At 33.2% G+C, this 27129-nt stretch overlaps 2 protein-coding genes across 3 annotated transcripts in view; one reads left to right on the forward strand and one right to left on the reverse strand.

The window, feature by feature from the left end:
* Nucleotides 1-4915, reverse strand: part of LOC138318104 (forkhead box protein fkh-2-like) — a 37116-nt gene extending 32201 nt beyond the window's left edge. Inside the window, exons 1-3 of one of the 2 annotated variants that reach the window (XR_011207838.1) lie at nucleotides 4778-4915; nucleotides 3000-3059; nucleotides 2366-2405 (exon numbers count right to left, since the gene is read on the reverse strand). The gene's annotated coding sequence lies outside the window, so the exon portion shown is untranslated. Of the gene's footprint in view, nucleotides 1-2365; nucleotides 2406-2999; nucleotides 3060-4777 lie in introns of those variants that run through there. The other variant, XM_069260212.1, reaches the window with a different exon arrangement.
* LOC138318101 (extended synaptotagmin-1-like) overlaps nucleotides 4905-27129 on the forward strand; it is a 35779-nt gene continuing 13554 nt past the window's right edge. Inside the window, exons 1-23 of the mRNA XM_069260206.1 lie at nucleotides 4905-5191; nucleotides 6420-6505; nucleotides 7148-7388; nucleotides 9922-10050; nucleotides 10620-10726; nucleotides 11137-11226; nucleotides 11497-11562; nucleotides 12105-12232; nucleotides 12569-12666; nucleotides 12873-12997; nucleotides 13290-13396; nucleotides 13738-13821; nucleotides 15591-15680; nucleotides 16011-16146; nucleotides 17268-17344; nucleotides 18982-19035; nucleotides 22961-23024; nucleotides 23723-23785; nucleotides 24160-24299; nucleotides 24677-24763; nucleotides 25587-25670; nucleotides 25816-25923; nucleotides 26665-26939. Coding sequence (XP_069116307.1) covers nucleotides 4905-5191; nucleotides 6420-6505; nucleotides 7148-7388; nucleotides 9922-10050; nucleotides 10620-10726; nucleotides 11137-11226; nucleotides 11497-11562; nucleotides 12105-12232; nucleotides 12569-12666; nucleotides 12873-12997; nucleotides 13290-13396; nucleotides 13738-13821; nucleotides 15591-15680; nucleotides 16011-16146; nucleotides 17268-17344; nucleotides 18982-19035; nucleotides 22961-23024; nucleotides 23723-23785; nucleotides 24160-24299; nucleotides 24677-24763; nucleotides 25587-25670; nucleotides 25816-25923; nucleotides 26665-26939 — 2726 coding nt within the window. The remainder of the gene's footprint in view (nucleotides 5192-6419; nucleotides 6506-7147; nucleotides 7389-9921; nucleotides 10051-10619; nucleotides 10727-11136; nucleotides 11227-11496; nucleotides 11563-12104; nucleotides 12233-12568; nucleotides 12667-12872; nucleotides 12998-13289; nucleotides 13397-13737; nucleotides 13822-15590; nucleotides 15681-16010; nucleotides 16147-17267; nucleotides 17345-18981; nucleotides 19036-22960; nucleotides 23025-23722; nucleotides 23786-24159; nucleotides 24300-24676; nucleotides 24764-25586; nucleotides 25671-25815; nucleotides 25924-26664; nucleotides 26940-27129) is intronic.

Raw genomic sequence — 27129 nt, forward strand, 5'->3', positions numbered from 1 at the left:
GTCATGAAATAATAAGATCTTTAACTAATAAGTAAAAAGTCATGTAGGTAGCTAAATCGAAGGTACAGGTGTGGAATTCGTAGTGAGATGGGGGTCTTCGAACCATGGCATAAAAACTTGCAAGATGCTCGGCATTTGTCTGTCAGAATGTCGAAGCCTGGTGCCATTGCCATCTTGGATAATCATGTAAGGAAGCAACGTTGGTGACTAGAAAAACCTAAAAAGCTATACCATTTGTTTACTAAAGACAATGTTCAAGCTGCTGACGTTCCAGGGGTATAACATGAAAGCAATTCTATAAAAATATTGCATTATGAAAAATCCATATTGTCGGAGGTTAATTTGGTTTTCCCGTGACCCTGACGCCATGTGTTGACATTTTGACAAACACCTATCTTTCAAAGTGACAAGAATAAACTGATGCTAAGCGGAATCCTTGTTGATCTTATCCATGTAAAATGTACTTTGTTTCATGTCTCGTCGTCGTATTATCAATCTCTAATAAAATGTGAATTCACGAATGTTGAAAGACGAAGTGCCACCACGAGTCCATGACCCTATGATAGTTTCTGGTTATCGATTGAATATCATATCTTGAAATTAGACTGATTGTTCAAGAGTGTCTTTGAAGCAATGTCCGCCAAACCAAGAAAAAATGCAACACACATTCCAAAGCAAAGGGAATTTAAAAGCAGACTAATCTACGGAACAATTTACCTATACATGTATATGGTTATTGCGTAACGTTACCTTTCTGTTCAACACGATTACCTCCCGATATTGTTTTTGGAAGATGTTGTCACAATTGCTATGTGAGTTTCTATGACAGTGTTAGTGGATGGTGAAGCCGTACACAGATGATGCTGTAATTCTAATAAAATAAACTCTCCTCGTCCCCTCTCATAAGATAGTAATGTAGATAGAGATTTTTTAAAGATAGTGAAAAAGATTAAATTAGACCTCTATCGCTCCGTGTTATAGAAGGTCTAATTCTAATAAGATTAGAAAAGTATTGATTTTTTTAGTTGTGATTACACAACAAGTAAACATGATAATAATATTTTCACCTGTCTTGTAGTGTCCTTAGATCATTTTACATTCCTGTTTCCAAATCTGTATAAAGGGAAGTAACTCTTACAGCGAACTCTTTCCGTAATGTGCTTACACTATCTAGGAGGACTTGAATTTTCGAGGAAATAAAGAAATGTGCAAGCCTTCATTAACAGACACATAAACTTGTATTTGTGTTGTAACTAAGAATAGCCGTGTCTGAGACTGGTCTGTGGTGGGCCCGAGCAGCTGTGCCCCGTGTGGGGAAACACCACAAGTACCAGTGGGGGAGAAGTTTGGAAACCAACCCCCACGTCCCGACGTCTATAATAAACAATGAAATCACACGGACGGACAAACCATGATTAAAACAAAAAATGTTTACACCAAATTGTCGAATGTTTGTAACAAAAATTAAGGGGAGCTTTTGACACTTAATTACGTTGTCAAACTATCAATTTCGGATGAAGAAAGAAATTTGTCAGATGTGGAGGAAGCTTGTTCAGCCGTGTAAATATACTTAGACGGGAAACAGTGGGGAACCGTGGTAGATTGTGTACATAATACGACGGAAAGGCTTAGAATCTTCATCAGCATATAGGTGATTAATCGGTCCGGCCGACCCCTTAACGAGCCTTAATGACTTACGGCTTTTGTACGTACATGTATAGTGTTGTCCCACTCTGGTACCGTAAGGCGGGTTTCAGTATCACCATCAGACATGTATTTCCTGTCTTACTTACATATGTTGGTGTGAATTAAACAAAATCACGAGTAAATTGTTCATTTCCGTCGTCAATACTATAAAGAGCAAAAAAGGGTAACTTGAAAGAAAATGGAGAATGATACATGTATAATCTAGATTCGTTGTACATGAAGAACAAAAAGAGGATACCAAAAAGGTGGAGAATTGAATAAGCTAGATTCGTTGAGGGTTTTAATTTGAGAGAGTTTGCTGATAATTATTATTTTAGCTAAAAAGCATTTTACCATGCATGTCTTCTGGAATACTACATGGGCCACCGTTTTTTTTAAGCAACATGTTTTGCCACCATAGTATTTTATTCTATGACATTGGCAAGATGATTTAAATATAGCTTATAAGAATTCGATAGTGACAAATATTTCCATCAATTGAAGTACATTATCTTTAAAGAAATTAATATTTTAGATGTATCGAAGAAGGATTAATAGCTGTCCATGCCACGGTATATTACAAGAATAGTGAATATCAATCAGCAGGGACCGATACAAGATTGTTTTTAAAAAGCCGTTTAAACTTCAGAAACCTTCGAATTAAGTGAATATTACACTGAAAGTTTCACAGTCTCCGAGTCCTCCAATTATGGTCGATACTTTAAAGTAATTAGCAATAACAATTAGAACATACACAATCATAATTTCTTTTCCATTAGACAAAAATTTGTCTTATCTTTATTATAAATCTGCCTCCTCAACACTGAGTGAGGGGAAATAACTCTTTCATTGTATCAATTTCGAAATTCTTGTATCGTAATATCTTCAATAAGTAAAGCATTTTTTCCTTGCTTTATTCTTAACTTATCGGATTACTACGGTGGCTGATTTGTGCCATTTTGTCATTTCTCCCCGAAAAGACGAAATTAACCATTTCTGTGTCTCTTGTTTTCGAAAAGACGAAAAGTAAAGCACGAAAAGACGAAATTGATGTACGCTAATTTACGTCTTTAATTTTCGTCTTTTTGGTATCAAAAAATATCGTCTTTTCGGGGCAAAAAGACGATATTAAATATTTGTTAATTTTCGTATATTTCGGGACGAAAAACGAAAAGACGAGAATTTTAAAGATATTTAATTTGGCGTAAATCAGCCGACATCCCACTGACATTCGTACCTCTAGTTATTATTTCAGTCGAATTCTAATTAAGACCATTTATTTATGAAATGGGATAAAATTAAAAACAACGTACCACTAAATACATGTACTCTTTATCCCCAGGCCCCTTGTGGAATTCATTGAAAATCGCCACCTAGACAAAAATAAAGTGTAAAAAGTAGAGCGAATAGCATTTATATCAAACATGTCAGGGAGATATCGTACATATGTATTAACATATTTTTTGGATCTATGCGCGTCTTCTTTACATACACATTACATACTACATGGTTCAAAGCAACGGTTGTATTCCAGAGAACACCGGATCCTTATAAACGTGTAGTAAATAGGGGCAAAGAAGTAATTCTAACAGTGTGGACAAAATAGTGTCGATTTTTAGGCGATCTGCCTCTTTATCAAGACACACACACACACACACACAAATTACATGTAAATAAAGGTCACAAAATATTAACATGATGTAAACAAATACACAATGAACCACGAGCAATGCATGATATCTTATGTCGATACTGTATTGCAGTTTTTTTATGGTTATCTGGATCTTATGTGGATTCTGTGTATACTATACCTTTCTGAAACTGCTTTTAATTTTTACAATGGGAATGCAAAACGAGATCGATAATTTGTAGAGTCGCAAAAGTTACTAACTTACCGTTAATAATACAGGTATAATCACCCTATGAACAGTTTGTTTAAAATAAATAGAACGTAAATTTTCATAACGCGGGTCACCTTATGTTTCCCGCCGTCGTCCCAAATACCGCTAAGTATTTGACTATCACTGTGCCGGACGGCAAAACAGCGAAATGACTCTCCACGGTTGTCATATATTACGAAGGAATAAAGGGCATGGAGTTCATGGATTGAATATGATTTTCATGCGATAATCCTGTCGAGTAAATACAATTGTGTAAACAAGGTTGTGTGACTGAGCACGAACCTCTACTATACCGTTAATCCATGATCAAACATATAATGGTCATAAGTACTAGAGCTTATCGTGCTGTGTCAGACGTCTTGGTACACATTGCATAAAGGCCGAGGGCAGATATGACGGAATTATTAAAGATCGCCATCATTACATTCCTATGTGGCACGATTCTTGACGCTAAAAGATTTGCATAAGACATGTATGCATTCATACATGCTCGATAGTCCAGAGGTTACTATCATTGTCGTTATACCAACTTCTGGTATACGTACATGATGGTACACAACGCAAAATATTGGAAATTATTACATAGGTGTATACGCATCTGATCGACGGGTTCATTAAAAGTTTGTTTATATGGACAAAAAAGGGGCATTTTAAAAAAATGAGTTACTACGGACTAAAAATCGCAAACTTTGCATAATCATTGAAACTTTGAGCAAGGATTTATAAGTCATATAGATTCTACGTCCTTGCTTTGAGTGAGGCTCGGGTTGAATATTTGATCAACTGCCCCGATTTTTTCATTCATAAATTATATAAATCTCATCAGATCTGGGTTCTCTATTTCAGATTTCACAGACCCGGCTAGCTCAGAAACATATATAACACTAAAATATGTACGATCGATGTCTGTGCCCATTAAAGCAACGTAATTTAACCTTTTACTTGACCATACCAATAACCTACGTGGACTGGTCAAGTGAATATGACCACTGTGTCTATTCAATCAATTAGACCTCCTTACTGTTGATCAAAATGGGTTTTGTCCTGTTACTAGTAAAAACATGATACATGTACCTGCAAGTTTAAAAACCGCGGGAAAATTACAGTATGAACCGGAAATACATTCGGAGCTTTCAGGTATTTTTCTTTTAGCTAGGATAAGGTCAGAGAGAGTCGAATCATTTATTTACCTGAGCTGTCAGGGACGTTTGTGCTGTGGCATGCCATGTAGGTTTGTCAAGGAACTTGGTGATGCATTTCACTGGAATGGATTGACAGAATCTTCTCTGTTTTTCCAAATTTCCCTTTCAATAGAAAATGGCGTCGAAGAAAGTAGACGAACACGGTGAAAGGACTGTAAACCAGCTGCTATGGGTGTACCTGCTTGTGTCTGCTTCTCTGTCCCTCGCCTGGGGGCTTGGAGTTTGGGGATGCTCGTTCCTTTGGGTATTTATCGTCATAGCAGCCCTGTTTGTGGTGTGGAGAACGAAACTCACAAACATCGTGAGGAGACACTTAGCAAAGGAGGAACAACTGATTCACAGGAAAAAAGCCCTTAGACAGAGCGAATCGCTTGAGTGGTTAAACTTCGTTTTTAACCGATGGTAAATTTAAAAGAGTGAGAACAAAAGCACTCATGCGTGTTATGTAATATATGTGTCGCCTTTGATTCAGTTATATATATACTGCACTGTGCAATCTAAACCGGGTATCAAATTTATTTACACACTTGTATACATATATGTACACAAGTCTATTTTGAAATATATAGTACATATAGCCTAAGCCTATATATAAATATGTAGGACCTATACTTTCTATACTACCATTTTGTACATGATTACATATTGTACAAGCACAATATCATCAATCATCAATCTCATGTTTACATTCATATCAATATATATATTGAATTAACATGCATGTATGTGTTTATTTAATTTATGTGTCATGAAATCATGTGATAATACTACGATAATGCTGATTGATCTGACAATGGTATGATATAAGCAGAAACATACCATATTGATACATATTTATGTTTCTGATATGAGGTAAGATAATGCAGTACGTATATTTATAAGGTTTATATTTAAAAATAGAAGTATGATACAAACAGCTACCGTGCCCACTGACTGAAATTTAATAATATTCATGATAAAATACAACTACGATAAAAAAGGAAAACAAAGTGATGTAAATGAAAGCAAAGTGATGTAAATGAAAGCTAAAGCTATATACTATAGCTATATGATAATAAAAATTGATGATTACTATTGCTAATTAGTAAATATGTTTTTAAAAACCATATTTTATAAGAGGAATATAAAACACTGCACATGCAAACATTACTTTACATAGCCACTCTGCATGCATGGTACAAGCTAAATAAGTAACAGCATTGGCAGTTGAATACAGTACATGTATTACCAATGGTACTGGCCATGGTTTATACATACATTGTGTTTGAATCATATTGATTATATATATCAATGATGACTTTTTCCCCTGCTATTTCAAAGAGAAGTTGAAATAAAATTAGAAAAAAAATCAGGAAAATAGATCTGATCTTTTTATAGTATAAAAAGTAAGTAGATTAATTTGCAGGCATGCAATATGAAAAAGGGATGATTTTTTTAAGTGTATGATGTTGCTGTTGTATTGGCAGCTGTGTAAATGGAAGAACAAAGTACTACAGTAAATAGAAATTTACAAAGTACTACAGTAAATAGAAATTTATCAATGCAGTAAAATCAATATGTTAGCTAATGAAATCAGTGTAATGCACATGTGTAGTCAGAATCAATACTTACTAATGTTGTTTTCCTGTAGGTGGGTATTTAGCTCCAGTAATCTTGAGGAACTGATCAAGAAAAGGATTGACGAGAGATTACAGACAGTGAAACCAGGATGTCTAGGTAGACTATTATATTAAAAATTTCATAGTTAGCAATTATAGTGATTAAAACAGAGGGAAGTTATTAAGCAATACAAGTATCTATTTGAATATTTCATCACTTTAAGCTTATAGTCATCAGCTATAGTTTACCCCAGAATCCCTTACACATAGCTGCACTACCCCAGTAATTAAAGTCAAAGATTATACGTTAAAGTTATGCACTGACTAGTTGCTGGCCTAGCTAGCTTCCTTAGGGATGTATACACCATAAAATGTATATGCATATTGTCATTGCTAATTTGCTAATAAATGGTAAAAAGATATTGTATAGATTCATGACCATTTCCATGAAGATGATAATTACTCCAAGCATTCAATTAATTTTCAATTCTTGGGTTGGACAAAATTATATAGCAGACTGGTTAAAACAGACTTAGCATACTTTGCTTTTATAATAAGTTATGTGAGAAAATGTTTTATAGATACCTTGGTATGTTGTTTTGTGAAAGTATTGCATTGATATAATTTGTCAATACAATAATAATTATATAAGCTATGGGGTTAATTAAGTTTATGAAACCATGTCTTTTGGAAAGTTATGGCTTGGGTATTGCAACTCAGAAGGAAATAGCCTTACACAGATTTCTATATGTAATTGCAGATCAAATGAAATTAGTCTCATTCCAATTTGGTGACCAGACTCCAGCATTTAAGTATATAAGGGCGTTTGAGTACTCTGAAGGAGTGCCTGGGGGTCACAAACCCGTGGGATGGGTGAGTGTACACTCCCCGCCCTATGGTCTGGGGAAGATGTCCAATTATCAGGTGGTGCTGCAGGCTGAGGTGGACACGGCTTGTGAGGACTTCAAGATGGTGTTCAGGTCAACCATCGGCAAAGCAAGGTGGGCTATTATTAATTACCTTTTCATTTATAAGACGTTGACTATGGTGTCAAATTAATACTTTGACCTGTAAATGTCAGATAGGGTGAATAAACTATAAAAAAAATAAATCAAAACTAAATAAATTATCTCATTTTCAAGGTTGAATAGGGTAACTGGTAAACAAATTCAGGTTGTGTATCTAAACTGGAACCGATTGGCTTTTTTTGCCCAGTTTGCACGATGCATTTATTACTTTGCATGGCCATGCTATGAGCTGAACCCTGCATAAGAATGGCTTATGTCATGTGAACCAATTGATGTGTCAAGTTTTATAATGCCCGATATATTGGATGAACTTTATAGTGCATCATAATTGTTGATTTGACCAATGTCAAGGTCAACTTTTGGGTGCAATTAAATATGCAGTTAATGTCAAGCTTTTGGGGTTTGTAGAATTAACAAATCGGTGTAACTTTCAATGTCAAGGACAAATATTAATCAATTCCATCAAAATCATGGCCTAGATCACTCAGTGTTATTCTTTTTCTGTTTAAAAGTATGGTTTTGCTGTTTATTTCATAGCTGGTTTTAATATCTAGAATTGAGATTTCAATATGTCAAAATCGTTTTCTTTGAATGCTTATATGAGCATATTTTCAGTCCTACTGAAATTTGTGCTACGTGATGTTGAATGTTTTATAAGTTATTCATACATCATATACTTATAAAAAGTGCAATGGAATTGGATAGCTTCAGTCATGCATTCTTGATTATATATAAAAAGTGAGATAAATGGTATCTCATAACACATAACTTGAAGGTATATAAGGCATCAGTGATTAATTTCCTTACATGTGACTATGAAATAGGTCCCTGTAGTAGATAGTGAAAATGTGGGCGTAAGTGCCTCCTGCTGTCTTATCTTAGGATGTAAACATGTGAAATGGAATATAATCTTAAAATTCATGTGACCTCTATATTCTTTCCTGTTACATTTAATACGATATACATCAACATCACCCTGTTCCTGTTATTACATACGCTGTAGGAACTATAACCACAATAACTGATGCTCAGTCCAGCGTGTTAGCTTCACCTGTACATTACCTGTATTGTAATGTATCTCCCTTAAAGCATAGTCAACTTAACATGTATTCATGTACACTATGGAAACTAAAGACTCTGATGTTCAGTCCAGCATGTTAGCTTTAACTGAATCATCTTGTGTCACCCTCAAAGCTTAGTCAACTTAACTTGTGTACCATGTACACTGTACATTTGAGTAGTCAACTTACTTGTGTACCATATATGTACACTGTACATGTGAGAACTATGTATACAAGACTTGGTTTTCAGTCCAGCTTAAGCTTGTTAGCTTTTACCTCATGTCACCCTCAAAGTCTAGTGGACTTTATCCATTGTAAATGTATATAGTGTATAATTAATTTGCTATTTATAGACCAAAAGTGGATTTAAGATGTCAATAGTTATAAAGGGAGATTATTTATAGGAATGAATTTATCATCTGAAAGATGAAAATAATTATCTGAAGACATTGTATTTAATACTTGTTAAACGGTTCAGAAAACATTTTAGGGAAGCGTAACATTATGGCTTCACTTACTTGTGCATGTGATTATAATTATAAAGCATTCAGGTCAAATTGGAAGTATGATGTTGTGCATGAAGTGTCTTTTTATGACCGTACAGCACTCTCAGTATGATTAGGTGTCATGAAAGTCCTGGTATGTTAATGATAATACATAATCTTTTAAGCAGATGTTGGTCAAAAGTAAAATAGATATTGAGGCTTCTCACATTTCTGTTTAAAACTTATAAAACTTGTTATAATATACTGGTATAGAATTTCTATTCCAAAGAAAATGTCCTACCCACACCCACCTATCATTCAGTCACAAATATTTCTACTTACCCTCCTATTATAATAGTTTTGAGAAGGAGAGAATATATATGGCTACAGTGGTGAAGGTGTCCTGACACATTTACCTTTCATTTACCTTGTTACACTATTACCCTTCATTTCTGGGTATAGGGCTCAAAACTCATGTGATGTTTGGTTTGATTTTATTAGTTTAACCTCCTATTAAAAGCTAGGGTCATTTAAGGATATGCTAGATTTGTTGGTGGAGGAAAGCTGGAGTACCCGGGGGGAAAACCACCGACCAGTGGTCAGTATCTGGCAACTTCCCCACATGGGATTCAAACTCTGAACCCAGAGGTTAAGGGGTTGTGGTTATATGTCTGGACATCTTAACCACTTGACCACAGTGGCCCCCTCATGTGGTACAAATGTCAGGTACTGATGGCAGTTTTGAAGGTGCATAGACTTTTCTCTACCTCCTATACCTGGTAGATCTTCTAATTAAATGACCTTAGCTGTTAAAAGAATGTAAAAAAAAAACATACAAAAAGAGATGAGGTTTGATGTTACAAAAAACATACCGGTCAGACATAAAATTTTATATTCTCTACATGATGATTGATACTTTTTAAGTTTCAATTTTCAAATTGTTACTTATAATGTTTTCAGAATGGGCCTTAGTTTTGACATGTCTGTTGAGAACCTGTTTGTGAAGGGCAATCTCCAGATTATACTTCATATGTCAATGGATGTCCCATTCCCTCATGTTACCAAGGCAACCATCATGTTCACAGAATTGTAAGTTGTTATGAAAGTTTATGCGTTTACAAAATCAAAAAAATTACTGTACCCCTCCCTGATTTTTGTCTATTAAGCCTTTTGTTTCTATATATTGTCTCTATACAGACTGCTTAAATTTCTCATGATAGTAATTAACTTTTAAATTGAGTAATTAAAAGAGGCTACTTGTGAAGGTTAATTGTTACAAGGATTAAACTGGTTATAGTAAAAGTAGTTTCTGTATTATTAGGAGAGAAGGCATTCAATATTTTCTGAAATTTTTAATGATGATTGCTATGTGTTTTAGATACATAGTTTAAACTTTCTGATGATCATATACTAGGATAATTACTGTAGAATGTCAGATTAGCTATTCAATATCACTGTACATGTATTAGGTTATATAAAAATAAGAAATTGTAATCCAGTGATCTATATCTGGTGACCTCAAACTGATTGTGTATTCTTAGAGAGTTGCTTGGTCTAGGATAGATCACTTGCTCATCCCAGTCTCTGATGATGTGATTAGGAATAGTTTTATTATGTTGCCTGTAGCATTTAAAATTCAAGTTATGTTTGTTTTGCAGACCAGAGGTTTCATTTAGTGTAAATGTTTTAAAACAGTTAGATATCATGCAAGTTCCCCTCATCAAGTCCTGGTTACAGGCTAATGTGATGGAGGGTCTGACAAAAGGTTAGTAAAATTCTGTTTTAATTATTGTAATATCTGGAGATAAACTGTTTGGATAATGTAATTTGGGTGCTTGCAAATCATGTCTATCCATTATTGGATATCCTTGCTTTTGCTTCAATAGGTAGTATCCCCTCAGAATATGGGGTCATTCGATGAAAGTGTTTTACAAATGTAAAAATATAATGATATCATGATCAGAATGTTCATGACATTCACTTCGATAAAAAAGGACTGCTTCAAATTAAGATTTGCTTATCATCCACAAATTGAAATTGATATTGCTTTCTTAGGATGTGGTTTCATTTTGGGTAGTTGAAGTACTTGATTATCAGCAAACATGTAATGCATTGTATACTGTTTCCATGAACAATAGGCTATTAAATGAAACTAACGTCTATTGAAATTTGCAGCCCTTGTTGACCCTGGAGTAATAGACATTCCTATTGCAAAAGCTGGTCCCATACAGATCATGAAGCAATCTGACGCTCCAGATAAAATGGGTAAATAATATATAAGTTTTCTTTCTGATGATATTTTGTTATGTTGTCTTATGAAAGTCACTTTTGAGATGACTTAAAAGACACTGCACATGATATAAACCTTTTGAATTTCATTTCACATTTTCTGAAGCCTACCAAATTGAATATAAATTATCTTCAATAATAACTTGATATAGTTTTATTTTATGAAGAAAACAAACCATGACAATTTTCAGTTATAACAGATATTGGATAAGACAAGTTTTGTAGAGATTTTTTTTTTATTAACAGCCCAAGGAGTCATAACAGTTTTAATCAGAGGGATTCCTAAACCTACATCGAAAAAAGCTGTAGCAGGTAAGTTTGGACAGAGATATGGATTGGTTGGCAGCAAAAAAACCACCATAGTTATAGATATCGTAATTGCTCTCTTTCAGTGTCACTGATTTTATAACCAGTTTGATTGAAAAACTGAAATGCATGATTTATTAAAGATGCTTCACCGCTGACAAATGGTAATTTTCCACTATCAAAAACAGGAGTAGGCGATTTAGTATTTTTCTTCAGTTACAAAAGTTACTTACTTTACGCCATTACCACCATTGAAAAGTTTGAGCTTCTAATTTTACTTCAAGTTAAAAATATAAAAATAATTTATTGCATCCCGAAAAAATTCCGTGGCACTATATCTTATATGGAATGAAGTAATGATTGGGCATGCACTAAAGGCGAAATAAATTATTTTATGTTATTTTTTGTGTTAATTAGGCATATTTATACACGATCAAACACCAATTATTGTTCAATGATGAATATCATATGTGCTCTGTCGGCGGTGGAGCATCTTTAAAGAGGGAATTTTGCTACTCTAATAATACATCTATTTATAACTCAAACAGATACCGAAGAGGTGCGCTACACGATGGTTAAAGTCGGGGAAAAGAAACGTCAGACTTACGATGTCATGGCAACAGAGGAGTGGGAGGATATCTGTTCTATGTTGGTCTACTCTCTAACCAAAGACAAGGTATGAGAATGGCTAAGAAAGTATACTTTCAAATTGAAAATGAAGTATAAGAAGAATCTGGTAAAATGTATAATAGTACTCAAAGTTATGGTTCAGTTCATTCTTCCATCCCAGAGCCCGACTTAGATATTGAGGTTTACTCTCAAAGAAGCAAGAAGGTACTGTAAGCCAAATTACTTTCAAAAATATACCTTTACAGATCTAAATAGTGCATAGCAATAACTTTCAATGTTAGAATGATGTTGATATTTAAAAAAAAAATGCTGAGATAAACTTTCACAAATATCTCAAAGAACATTTCTGTCTTTTTATATTAATTTTCTTGATTGCTTTCAGATTGTCGTTAAGAACAAGTGCCGACGTCTACTGACCAATATTACACTGGACTACCATGAAATTTTCCTAAACTCATTGCCTTTAGAAATGGAGAAAAAGTAAGAATATTTCTCAAAAAATATACCAATATACTGTATCAGGTAGATTAGTCATAGATATGATGTCATTGCCAAATAAGGTGCCAATTTGACCTACTACCAAGAAGGGGAGATAAGTAACAGGCAAAAACAATTTAAGATTTAGGTCTTCAGAAAAATTCAAAGAAGAGTTATTGGTAGAGTTAATATTATTCTTTCTTATGTAGTGTTTCCACATCACTTACCAACAAGGATGGCAGCAGACATGAGTTGAAGTTACAGTATACGCCCCTCACCTACATAGATATGGCCGTCACCAACGCTGATCCTCCACCTCTGGGTTCTCCAGAAAGTAAGTATATTCCTTCTACCTCTCCCATATTATTGAAATGTATTTCAAAAATCATAGAGGAAAGAACAGACCTTTAAAATCACAATATGGTTGTAGTTGGGATATTTTAAGACTGTTTATTCATCAACTTGACCTTCACCTTTCACCAAGGTCAAAGTCACATTTATGAATACCTGATTTCTGTCTGTAAGTATCTTTAAGACAACTTTTCTGTTACTATAAATAATAGACCTAAATTATCTATTAGTACAGTTTAAATAGATTATTTTATTGATAAATGTTTTGTTACCAGTGGCTGGGGTGATGTTTGTGTGCGTCCATAGTGCATCTGGTGTGATCGCTGCTGACAAAAGTGGAACATCCGATCCATATTGTGTTGTGTTTTGTGACAGACGTCGGGTTTGTTAACATTAAGTTTATTTTGTGTGTTATTTTTTTGAATTTAATTATTAGGACCTAATTTTTTAATATATCTTATGTGAAAATTGAATTTATAAAAGTGATGGCTAATTATAAGGATATTCCGTTTTCATTTAACTATGAACATGTTAAGAATTTGATACACACACTGTGTAGCCAAACTGCTTTAAAGATGTTTCGATCAGGGTAAAACATTTCTGAGTAAGAAAGTTTTGTCAGTAGAGAAAAATACTTTTATCAGATTTTAAATAAACTCCAATTGACTATCAGTAGGTTAAACTATATATGTGATGTAATTTTTATATATTTACTTTCTTTAGGTCATGACAACACCTTACATTCCTCGTACGAGAAATCCTCACTGGGAGAAATCTGTAGAATTCTTCACAGGAGATTACACTAAGGTATGGTCACCATATTTCTTTATTTACCATAATCAGTCTTATTTTTTGTCATCAACTTTTTAAAAACATGTCTTCATGAGTATTTAAAAATTTCAGACTTGGGCTGTATTTCATGGCCAAAGAAATGTTAGTTTAGGCCTCTTTTGAAGGATAAAATGCCTGCTTTGTAGCCCTCCACATCTAGGTCATGAGTTTGATTGCAATGTGCTTGTGCATTATGAATTCATTGTCTCCAAAACCCTAGCATCTGTTAGTATATAGACCATCTCAAAGAAAACACAATTTATTAAAGGATGACAATTTATAGACTCGTGCCCTATCTGGGCCTCAAACTCACAATCTACGACAAACAATCACCTAGCCAAACATACCTGCACCTTCTACCACTGCGCCACATCCATGTCCCCGAAAAAAGGATGTTTCTATGATGAAGTCATAGTCGGTTCGATATGCTGACATGATCACTATGTAAATTGTCAAATTATACCTTTGTATCAACAACACAAAAGTGCATATGATATATTGTGTTTAATAATTGTGACATATCAAAGAAACACATTTCAACAAAGGATGACAATTTATTGACTCGTGCCCTATCCAGGCTTCAAACTCACGATATATAGACCATAGATTTCTTTAAAAGATACGCCTATTTTTCCATTGTGGGGGTATCTACACATTTACTTAACAAAGTTGTTGAGGTTAGACCATGAAAACAATTTATCAACGATGACTATATATGTGATGTAATTTTTATATATTTACCTTTCTTTAGGTCATGACAACACCTTACATTCCTCGTACGAGAAATCCTCACTGGGAGAAATCTGTAGAATTCTTCACAGGAGATTACACTAAGGTATGGTTACCATATTTCTTTATTTACCATCAATCAGTCTTATTTTTTGTCATCAACTTTTAAAAACATGTCTTCATGAGTATCTAAAAATTTCAGACTTGGGCTGTATTTCATGGCCAAAGAAATGTTAGTTTAGGCCTCTTTTAAAGGATAAAATGCCTGCTTTGTAGCCCTCCTCCTCTAGGTCATGAGTTTGATTGCAATGTGCTTGTGCATTATGAATTCATTGTCTCCAAAACCCTAGCATCTGTTAGTATATAGACCATCTCAAAGAAACACAATTTATTAAAGGATGACAATTTATAGACTCGTGCCCTATCTGGGCCTCAAACTCACAATCTACGACAAACAATCACCTAGCCAAACATACCTGCACCTTCTACCACTGCGCCACATCCATGTCCCCGAAAAAAGGATGTTTCTATGATGAAGTCATAGTCGGTTCGATATGATGACATGATCACTATGTAAATTGTCAAATTATACCTTTGTATCAACAACATAAAGTGCATATGATATATTGTGTTTAATAATTGTGACATATCAAAGAAACACATTTCAACAAAGGATGACAATTTATTGACTCGTGCCCTATCCAGGCTTCAAACTCACGATATATAGACCATAGATTTCTTTAAAAGATACGCCTATTTTTCCATTGTGGGGGTATCTACACATTTACTTAACAAAGTTGTTGAGGTTAGACCATGAAAACAATTTATCAACGATGATTTAATCCAGAAGATTGATCAGCCATTTTAACGTTGATCAATTGACATGTCCCTGTCAACATAAGTGATGTCATAATGGTCACATTTTGGATGTCAATCTTCATTTCTACTTGGTTAATTTATAATATAGTAAGTATGAAAAACAAATGTAAATATAATGCTATGTACATATCTTACAGATGAATCTATCCTTTTATGTGTTTGACTGGGATGGCACCAGCACAATCGATGACGACTTTTTAGGATCCGCCCACCTGTCACTCAAAGAGGTAAAATCCAATATTACGAATAGCAAAATTGTCTTCAAAATCAAATAGTCAGTGTTATCGACCACCTCTTTATAAAGACCATCTGCTTATAAAGACCACTTTGTCAGGATTAAAAATCATGAATTTTAATACAATTTGACCTGTGTATAATGACCACTTGACTGTAAAGATATTTTTATTATTGTCCCTTAGTTGGTCTTTATAGACAGGTTTGACTGTGCTACGAATAGCAAAATTTACAAAATCGTAAACTTTTCCCACATTTTTAAATGCGTAATCATTCTCTGTTAAAATATAATACAGCTGAAGCTGAAGTCGTATCCATTGTAGGGTGAGAGCGGATTCCTGAAAAAGGGCATCACCCTTGGTTACAACAAGCGATCAGAGGGCTATGTAACTGATAGTGCCTTTGGACAGATCACTGTGTCTGTGGTATTCCGACCGATATCCTCAGTCGCCAAATCTGGTAAGTAATGATACCTTTATCTAGATTGAAGCTAAAACTGCTAATGGTAATCCTGACTTTGCTATTATTTTAAAGAATACATGATGTCCGTTTGCTTCTCTTTAGTTTCATGCCTAAAATATTATTTACATGATGTGAAGTTATTAAAAAATTTTCAACCGGCTTCATCAAGTCTTTTAGAACTTATAATTTTAAAACTGTTATGCAATATTTGATAGCTGTATCCTGAAATTTTCAATATTAACTATTAATTAGAGTACTATTCATAAATGCTATGGCTTTTTGTTTCACAGTTGTGTAAGGTTGGTAATATATTCATTACAAAAAATATGTAAAAACTAAAAACTTAGAAAAAAATACAATGGTAATGATTTATAGATATTAATAAATGTGTACATTCATATTTAATGACAAATTAGTCCTTTTTAATAACAAGTTATTTTATACAAATGTATCTTAACTTGATTATAATTGTCGACTGAAATAAAATTGCATGACACAGAGTTTTGAAATCAGAAATATTGTAATTGATATGTTCCCTAGATCATTTTACATTGATTAATCTAAATGGAGTACGTTGTACATGTAATTGCATGAAGTGGTTGTAATTGTCATAGAGACCAGTCCTGTACCATTGGTATAGAGGTTGTTATATCACCTTGGTATAAAACTATAACAATTAAGACACACTGTAGTATGTCGTGTATTGGAGGTATCTTAATCTTAATGTTATTTCAACTAGTGTACAAAATTTCTACATGTGATATGTTAAGTACCAGGTACATGTATGCCTAGATCAGTAAGTGAAATTACTATAACTTGTATATATATTGAATAGATAACTTCAATATTCATATTCTAAATAGATATGTTAACTGAACTCCTTATTGCTTTACTGATCACCTATTTTGATTTGAATAATATTCATATTCCATGAATTTAAAAATCCTAAACTGATGCTAAAGTTAAACATCAAGTCAAAAAAAGTTCTGTATGGTCTTTTATAAGGGAAAATACTAATAAGGTATTTTGGAGTATACTCTGTTTAAGATAGACCAATGTAGTTGTTGCCTGCCTTGATTAGATGTTGTGTGTGAGGCTGTGTGGTGTTGTTGTTGTAGAGCGGTACCGCCTGGTCAGTAGCGGGGCTCCACAGGACTACCTGTACACAGAAGATCTAGTATCGCCCTCGTCAAGAGTAAGTACAACTATTGTTGTCACCCTTGTCCCCCGAACCTGTTCTGTTACTTAAGGCAGCACATAGCCCCAGTCTCTCGTTGGTTTAGCCTTTTTCTTTCTGAATTTTTTTTAGAACTAACAAATTTCATGTTTCAATTCTATTTTATGTACACTACATTACAAAAATAATTTTCTTTTCAAATCTCAAAATTGTATAAATAAAAAAAGAAAGCCTGGGTTAAGATTTTATGCAAAAAGGTGTTTTCAATAACATTATTTTGTGTAGTGTGTAATGAGTGAGTGACATATGTGTAGTGTGGTGAGTGATTGTATGTGTGCCTTGTATGTGTAACATTATGACCTTTTGTAAATTCCACTGACCTCACCAGCTGTATGAATGTTTTATATAGTAACACTTCCAGATAGAATAGTTTGATTTACAGATCTAAATAGGAAAAATAATCATAAGGAAAAAGATCATGAACCCTTTGATGCGTTTGTTAAACAGAAAGCAAAAGAAAAAGGAAATTAAGAAAATAAACCTTTTTCTTTTTTTTGTATGATCCAGTTGAAGATATCTAACCTTTGAACACTCTTGGTTTTATGATTTTTTTGGCCCTTTCACAATTTTTTTTTTTTTTTTTTTTTCCAATTCTAATTCCTACGGATTACTGTTATTCTGGGATTTCAAATGTTTCTTAAGTCTTCTATAAAAACTTGCACTCACTGGTAGAAGCAAATCATTTACTTTTAGTATCATCTGATGTGCACTGCTCTTAGTTCATACATCACTTCATTAGATCTTATCTCCAAATAATGATGTGTTTATTTTTTATTTAAATATGTGTTTACAGCTTTGTTGGAAGATAGGTGTACCGGTAAGACTTTGTATTTCGTTAGGATATTTTGATATCATAAAGTTTTACTATTTATTAATGTTTGAGAAAACTATTACCGGTACTGGTAGCTAGAATTATCATGCCATATTCATATTTGAGAAAGCTAGTCATACAATCTATACATTTATAAATGTACCATTAAAATCATTTCCCTTTAGCAGTATATTTCTGGAACTACAAGTGAATTTATTTCAATTTATTTTAAGAATCAATTGAAATTATCAGTTCAATTTAAACACAATAACTTGTGTATTATAATTTAATTTATCCTGTTATTGTGATGCTTATTGCTTCAGTAGAGAGTACATTACATAGCCAGACATCATTGCAATGTAAAGTGATCACCTAGAACTATTTTCAGTGGGGATTGTCAATGTCAGTAGTGTCTTTGATGGCATCTGCAGACATTTTCATGTGATAACTTTAATACCCTTCACCTGGTTAAGCTCAAATCACACACAACTTTCTTACTAAAAGTTCTTTTCCAGATTTAAAGTCAAATTGTGATTTATAAAACGTTTAAAAATTTTAAATTCTATTTTAGAAATTAATTTATGGGTCCACGTATATCATAATATATTAAGTATAATAATGGATTGTTACTGTGTGAGTTGTCTGTATCCTTTGTGTGAGAGCACACTCATCATTTCATCAGAATCCCCGTCAATGTACATGTATAAGAATAACATTGTTCCTTCTCTGTGTCTATAATTATGTATATGAGAGTGACATCTAACCGGTATTTTGTTGTGAACAGCCTGTTACCCTGAGACCTTCCCATCATTCCATCTCCACTGAGGACTCTGCTCGGGTAAATTCATCCTTCATCAATGCATCATCCGCTATAGTACTGTGGTAGTAGATCCAGCGCCTCAGAAAAGACCCCTCGTCTAATAGTTGATCTATGACCTCAGAGAAGACACCTCTTCTAATGATCCACTTAATTCCTGAAAGTATATTCAGAAAAGTCCCCCTCTACTAACTGTCTCAAAAGATTCCCAGTATATATTAGTCACTGAATTGTTAAATATCTAGCACAAAGGAGCGATATAGTTGTTTATGTTTCCCCAATATACCACTAACTGTTATAAGATTTCTGTCATAATATAAGCCTAGAGCCTGTAATATATAGCACAGCGTCTGTTGAAATGTATGTACCCCTACTTAACATAACAATCTGACAATCTCAGGCCGTCTTCACTTTTTGTTGTAAATTTAACTAAGAGAACTATTTGATCAGCTATATATGACCAACATGTATTGCCATCAGTCCATTCCTGTTATCCTGGTATTAGATATGAGTGTTATGTTTTAAATTTTCATCAAAATACTCTTATTCTAGCTGTCACAAAACCCTCTCATCCCTCACGAATGCTTAATTTCTTATATTTCATGAACAACAATCTATTCCTGACCTATATTACTTTCTGCTCCCACTTTGTGCCTGGATCTGCCGCCCAACAATATATTATGTAATTAGCATGTGGGAATTGGTGTACACATGTATCAATGTAAACCTATTGACTACCACTGTGTACTCTGACCATTATTTGTCAATAAAAGGCATGTATGAATTGGTTTTACAAATTTTTGTAATTGATCAGTTGTGTAAGTGCACGAAATAAAGAAAATGGTAATTCAGAAATAAACATTATCTACATACTGTAGCTGCAGATTACATTATGTGAATAACAAGATCTGCTTTCAGGTGGAGAGTTAAAAAAGGTCAGAGTACAGTATGTGATTATTATTACCGTATGTATATTAAACTTTCAAGTGTATATCCACATGAAAATGTAAACATGTAATGTAATGATCAATGCAAATATGACATATTGTCAACTGGTTTATTGTGTATAGAATGTTTGGATATTTTCAGTTTTTCATTCCATTTCATTTATTAAACAACAAATCAACACAAGCCTAATTGTTTTATATCTTGATTCTACATTTTTAGTAGACAGGCCACTAAACCCTAACTATGCTTTTGATTAGATATCTTAGATCTCTTCAGCTGAATTCTGATACATGTATTAAATGATATTCCCCCTAGTTTGAAACTTGGGAATCAGACATGACGCAGAAATACAAATTACTAAACCTAATTCTAGGGATTTTAATTTTCTAGTGAATGATGGCAATCTATATATATCTATATCTATATGATATTATATAGTTACACACTTGTATTTATCCTGGAAATAGACCCTAAATTTGGGGTAATGTATATGGTGCCCAATAATGAGATATTGAGTTTGAAAGAATATTCCTGACACTCATAACTGATTTACTTGATGTATTCACTTAATAATTCCCAAGGAGTTCACTGTTCTAGTTATCAGAACTCTTCAGCAGGTGGCTGCACTCTCAGTTGCATGTTTACCCTGCAACTTCATCAAATTATCATTAATTAATGTTTAATGATATTAATTTAGCATATCAGTGATTTTATATTTCTTTAAACAGAGACTTAAATCAGACAATGTCCTGCTATAATAAACATACAGATGGCTATTTGCTTTATATTATATATGTTTGATAAGAAAATAATACTTGGTATCATGATTTAGATTCCCTATACCTTAGCATATCACGTTATTATTATTCACTTATAGGAAACCTACCTGTTAGCTTTTTAGAAAGCATTTAAAAGAAAGTCTGTTCCAAGCAATGGTGTTTATAGTACCCTTTGCATACTATATATATATTTTGTAAAAAGTAGGTGGTCATTTTTATGGCGTTATATCTTACCTGGGTAATCATCATTTAGAACTTTCTTCCTTTTTTTTATTGCATGTCACTTCAGAAGATTGTGTTCTTCGCTTTTGAAAATTTTGTTAAGTGATATGAATTTTATGCATTTTTGCTGTCCCTTTAGATGATATTTTGCATGTCAGTCTTTCTGTTGTAACCTTAATCTCTGAACACTTTTGACCTACTTCTTAAACAGGAGGATGAGGAAATTACAGATCTTATGGTACCTGAGTTATATTTAATGACATGGTTAAAGTGGATCAAGGAGAGAGACAATTCAATTTTGCATGAAAAGTGAAAATAGCATTACCAAAATTATTAAAAAGTGTCCATGAACATTACGTCAAATTCCGAAAAATAATTCCACTGAAAAAATGATTTATTTTGAACCAAATCTCGATAAATAATTTCACTGGAAGTTAAATGACTCTTGTCCTATTGGTGTTATAAAATATTGAAAAGAAATTATCATAATTTATTTGTACTGGTGGCACTTTACATAGTTTTGGTGACTTTACCTTACCGGTAGTTTTGGTGTAAAGGGAGATCACTATGGTGCATTGTGAGGAGTATATGAAGCATTTAATGGGTGCATGATATATTCTCCTATCTGCATGTTACAATGATTGTCTTTAGTCATTTGTTTGTCCTCTTTCAATTTCTTTATATAGATAATAAATTTTTATTATTAGAATTTGGTCAGGCACATTATTTATTTTCAGGAAAATAATGATACATAGTAACGTACCTTAAGGTTAATTTCCTTTTATAGCACACAAGATTGGTTCATGGATTTATTTTTGGTCAGGCCAAGGACAAGTGAGCACTAGAGAGAAAACCTTATATATTTGAATCTCAAATCAAAGACGTTTGATTTAAAGTACCATTATTCTATTGGCCCTGACCAATCTATATGCTAAGTCTCTTTAATTACTAAGAATACTGTATTCAGATCACTTGATAATTCTTAATAATACCCTGCCAAGGAGATGATGTACTTTTTGAATTGTTTGTTATAAACAGGTCTCTTACGTACTGTATCTCATTGTATTTGCTAGCTGTGATACCTGCTATATAAATGGCTATACTAAGGGATGAGGGTACAGTAAAGCTGTACAACCTAGCAGTATTATACTGGGATATTGGATAAAGCAGAGCCAGGTTAATTGGTCTGTATTGATGTTACACAGGGCTAGTTATTATGTCTATCTGGTGGTTATATAGAGATGTAAGGTGAAGGTTTAGCAAACATAATTACCAGGGATGCCTGGAGGTCAATATGTAGAAAGTGGAACTGGAGTAGTCAGTGTGTATTCTCCCTGTGTCAGGTATTTACAATGATTAAAACCTAGACAGGCCACACTTTGACCACTGGCAATGTAACAACATTATAGTAATACATGTATATTGCAAGAGGATATCACTGCTTTGCACTTTAACATTAAGGACATATGAACTGTTCGGGACATTGAAGATTCAAATTAAAAACAGATGATTTTACTCAATCATGACATACAAAGGGAAAAGTAGATGAAAAAAAAAGAATCTAAAAAAAAGAATAGAATTTTGATTTGTAAATTAAAGGCTACAGAAGAAAGATCACTTTCAGATAAATTTTGGTATTTGTATTTGTATTCTTGATCATAGTGACATTTCATTTAAATTATGGTTGTGACTGATTAACTTACTGGTAACGTATTTGAAAATAAATGGAATAATGAATTTAAGATAATTATATATATAGATACAGTCAACTGGTCAATATATCTGATCATTTCAATATTTATAAAATATATTTAATTATCACATGTACATGATTATTTATTTCTATGCTAGGTTACATGCACTGTTACCTGGTTACTAATAGTATTACTGTATTGATGCAAAACTGATCTGGTGCCTATATCTACACAGTATATAAATGTGCTCTCCAAAATTCAATAACGAAGATGATATAATTGAAAGTGATGCTGATTTTGCAGGGAGGTGGCCCGGGGGATCCACTGAGGTCTAAGTCAGCAAGTGGTTTACAAGACTTTCCAGAAGGTTAGTTCAATTTATATTCTTATTTGGTGCTAACAAAAATGCAAATGATTTTAAAAAGATGTTTAGATTTGTAAGTCTTTGAGTATTAGAATAGACTTGGTTTTATATATAAGTTTGTTCAATTATTCTTTTTTGATATCGTCAAGCACTAGATTCTTCAGTAAAAATTTCTTAATTGGTTGATTTTATGTCAAATACTAACTAATCCTAATCAAAAATACAATATTTGAAGTTCAAGTAATTAAGAAAGATATAAGTCAACGATAATTCAAATATTTTATTTTAAAGATGCTCCACCGCCGACAAAGCATAAATGATACATGTATTCATCATTCGAACAATAATTTGTGTTTAATCATGTATATTTATGCCTAATTAACACAAAAAATAATATGCAATAATTTATTTCGCCTTTGGTGCATGCGCAATCAGGTATCATTTCATATAGAATATAGTGCCACGGAATTTTTTCGGGATGCAATTAATTATTTTTCATATTTTTAACTTGAAGTAAAATTAGAAGCTCAAACTTTTCAATGGTGATAATGGTGTAAAGTAAGTAACTTTTGTAACAGAAGAAAAATACTAAATCATCTAGTTCTGTTTTTGATAGTGAAAAAATACCATTTGTCAGCGGTGGAGCATCTTTAAATAGAGAAAAATTATATGGTGTTGACTGATATTTATTTGTTTATTAGATAAGATCCTGGTTGATATGACGATCCTACAGGCGGAGAATCTCATGGCTATGGACAGGAATGGTAAAAGGGGGCATTATCTTAAATGTTCTAAGATATTATAAAGATAATAGAAATGTTTTTTTATAATACCTGGTACCTGAGTTTGAAATATCATGTGTTCTGTTTGGTGTCTTTGTGGCATACTTCAGTGAAATAGCACTTTAAAAAGGGGAGGAATTTCTCTATTACAAGGTGATACAACCCAAATATACCACAGCCTCCCAAAATCTACAAATATTCTTACACATCATCCATTGCATACAAGGGAGGTTGTCCATAAATGATCAGAGATAGGATGTAAGGTATGACAATAACAAGCTAAAGGACAATTTATAAAAAAAATTCCCCATTCTGTAATGATGAATTACTGAAATAAAAACCCCTCCACCTTTCAGGCTCAAGTGATCCTTTCTGTGAAGTGTTGCTAGGCAACAAAAAGATCTTCAGGACCACAGTAAAAAAGAATATTTTGTTCCCCAAGTGGAATGAGAGCACCACCTTCGAAGTGGATGATGATACACAGAATGTGGAAATTGTAAGTATTGGAAAAGAACATCTATTACTACAGTGGAAAATGCCAGGAAGAATCCCTTAATTATTCACTAATTGGAAACCTACCTGTTAGCTTTTTAGAAAGCATTGAAAAGAAAATCTGTTCTAAGCAATGGTGTTATAAGTAATAGTACCGTTTGCATACTATATATATTTAGTAAAAAGTAGGTGGTCATTTTTTTCTGAACTCAATCTTCAAAATTTAACTTTCAATAGTAAAAAAAAATCTTAATAAATGAAATGAAATAAACATGAAAATACATGTATATTAATTATTGTGTTCTGGTTAATGTTGATTTACCTCCTTCATCTTAATGGTAGTGTTATGTTAATTGATTCATTCTGGTTTAACCATTGTAGAATGTGTATGACAAGGATGTGTTCACCAGAGATTTTCTGGGCAAAGTCATGTTGACAATGGATAAACTGAAGGAAATCTCCTATAAGGTACATAATATACACTCACTGTGTATCATGTAACATTCATACCGAAGATATGGAAAAGTTTGTTTTTACTTTCTACCTAATGGGAAGATATCATTAGTCTAATATGCTATGATGTACAACTTGTAAATATAGCTAATCTCCTTCAAATCTTTTCACTTGGATTTTGTACTTGAGTCACAGTTTTGTCAAGGCAAGGCTGTCTGTATTGGACTAAAATTAGAATTGACAAACATCACAGTAAAATCTAAGTTGATCTTTTTGACACTGAATCTTCTTATTATGGTATTACATAGTCACCTAGCTAGGGCTTTATTTATGTCCATTATTAAACAAATTCCACGAGAGTGAATATATGTGGATTGTTCTCTTGGTATAAAAACTACTCTGACAACTGTAAACAGCTGTTAGTTTTATTATACGTAAAATGAGACAGATAACCCTGATATAAAAAGAACAATACCTGACAATACATAGGGACACATAAATGTACCGGCTATAATGATATATTTATACTGTAAAGTAATAAATATAATATACAGGTATTTATTTATTATATATCTATAGTAAATTCTATTATAATTTCATGGTTATTACATTTAGTTTACAATCACTTTACCCAACACATTACCCGAACCTAACGGACCACATGCGGTCCTTTGTCATACATATACATATTATAAAGGTTTATGGACAAGTTATTTAAAGAAGTAACTACAAAGAGAGGATTTGATTCCCAGCTGTAATGTATATCTTATAATTACTTATTGGTTGTTTGAGTTTCCATTGAAATATTTGTACCAGTATCTATTATTTTATGTTTTAGCGTAAACCAGAATGGCTGACTTTAGGGAGAGCCAAGCATGGCCGAATTCAAATCAAGTGCACTGTTACTTGTAAGGAAACAATAGTAAGTTGTCGCATGTTGTATATCACTTAAAATACATCAAGTGTTGTGAATGATTTGAAAATTGTTTAATTAGAATTGATTTAAATATATTCAAATGAAAGTTTGAATTTTGAATGCTAAAAAATGCAAATTTCTGTGTTTTAAGGAAGCTCAGAAAAAGAGTGAGAAGGGAGAGAAGTCCAAGAAACCCAGTGTGCCTACAACGCCTCCAACTGATGATGAGGTCTTTAAAAAAGAAAAATTCCCAGCTATGGTTTGTGAAAATTTACTTAACAAGTGATATATTCGAGGCGATCTGCCCCTTTATCAAGACACAGAAAAGTAACAAGAGTATATAATATGATAAGAACAGTAATAATGGACAATGAAAGTAGACAAATATTAAGCAGCACAATGGAGCACAATTAACCCTACAGCAAGTGGCAGCCGAAGGCCAGATCTACCAACATGTAGCCATGATGTTTGGCAGAACACTACAATTTTTTTTGTCTACATGGTTGGAATTACTTTGTCCCATATTCACCATTTGAAGTAATTCGTATCCTACAGACTTATGTTGATAGGATCCTGTGTCATTTGGAAAATCCTGTTGTTATTACTTCGTTGACCCTTAATGAGTGTGAGAAACATTTACATAAAATCACTATTAGAATATACTGCTATAAACCTTGATGAGCTGAAGTTGTAGGGAACACATCTAAGTTTGACTCATTAGGACTTTGACTCGTAAATTGTAGACAATAAACAGTAGTTCATTTATTGAGTATTCCTCAAAAATGTAGTTCGAATGTCAAAATAAAATACAGTAAAAACTTTTGATTTTGAAATTTGGACTACATTTGTTGAGAATACAGTTGTTGACTTTTGGCAATTGTCACATTTTCAATTCTGCTCTAATTATTCTGTGTTATTTCAGTATTTTTGGACTGATTCATATGTAAATCCAAAGACAAGCTTTAGTAACAACACAATTGCTATTTCTTTGTCTATTTAGACTAGCCCTCCAGCTACTGTGACAGTATCTCCACCTAATGGCACCCCGGTAGAAACAAAAGCTATTTCTCCAGAAAAGGTACAGAAAACTCAGGCAACCAGACCATCTCAATCTAATCCAAACTCTGTTAGTGCTACGCTTCCCCGGCCAGTTCGGAAAGATCCAGAGATGTCTCGACAGAACTCCGGAAATGGTGGACTACACAGATCTGTATCTGATGTTAACATTGGTAAACGACGGTCATCCCACGGCCCGGGAATGAAGCATTCAGACTCGTATGTATTACATTATATTTGTCCCAATAATTCAATTACAGATACAAATCTCTGTGTTTATAATTATTTTACAGGGGTCTTAGACCATTCAGATTTGTAGATTTCAGAAATTCTGTGAAGACTTCTTGAATTTAGAAATGAAATGTTTGTTGAACCATTAGATTTCTAACATCAAGGTTATTGATTACAC

The sequence above is a fragment of the Argopecten irradians genome, chromosome 3, assembly GCF_041381155.1.
Source record: "Argopecten irradians isolate NY chromosome 3, Ai_NY, whole genome shotgun sequence".
In the NCBI taxonomy this organism is placed as follows: Eukaryota; Metazoa; Mollusca; class Bivalvia; order Pectinida; family Pectinidae; genus Argopecten; species Argopecten irradians.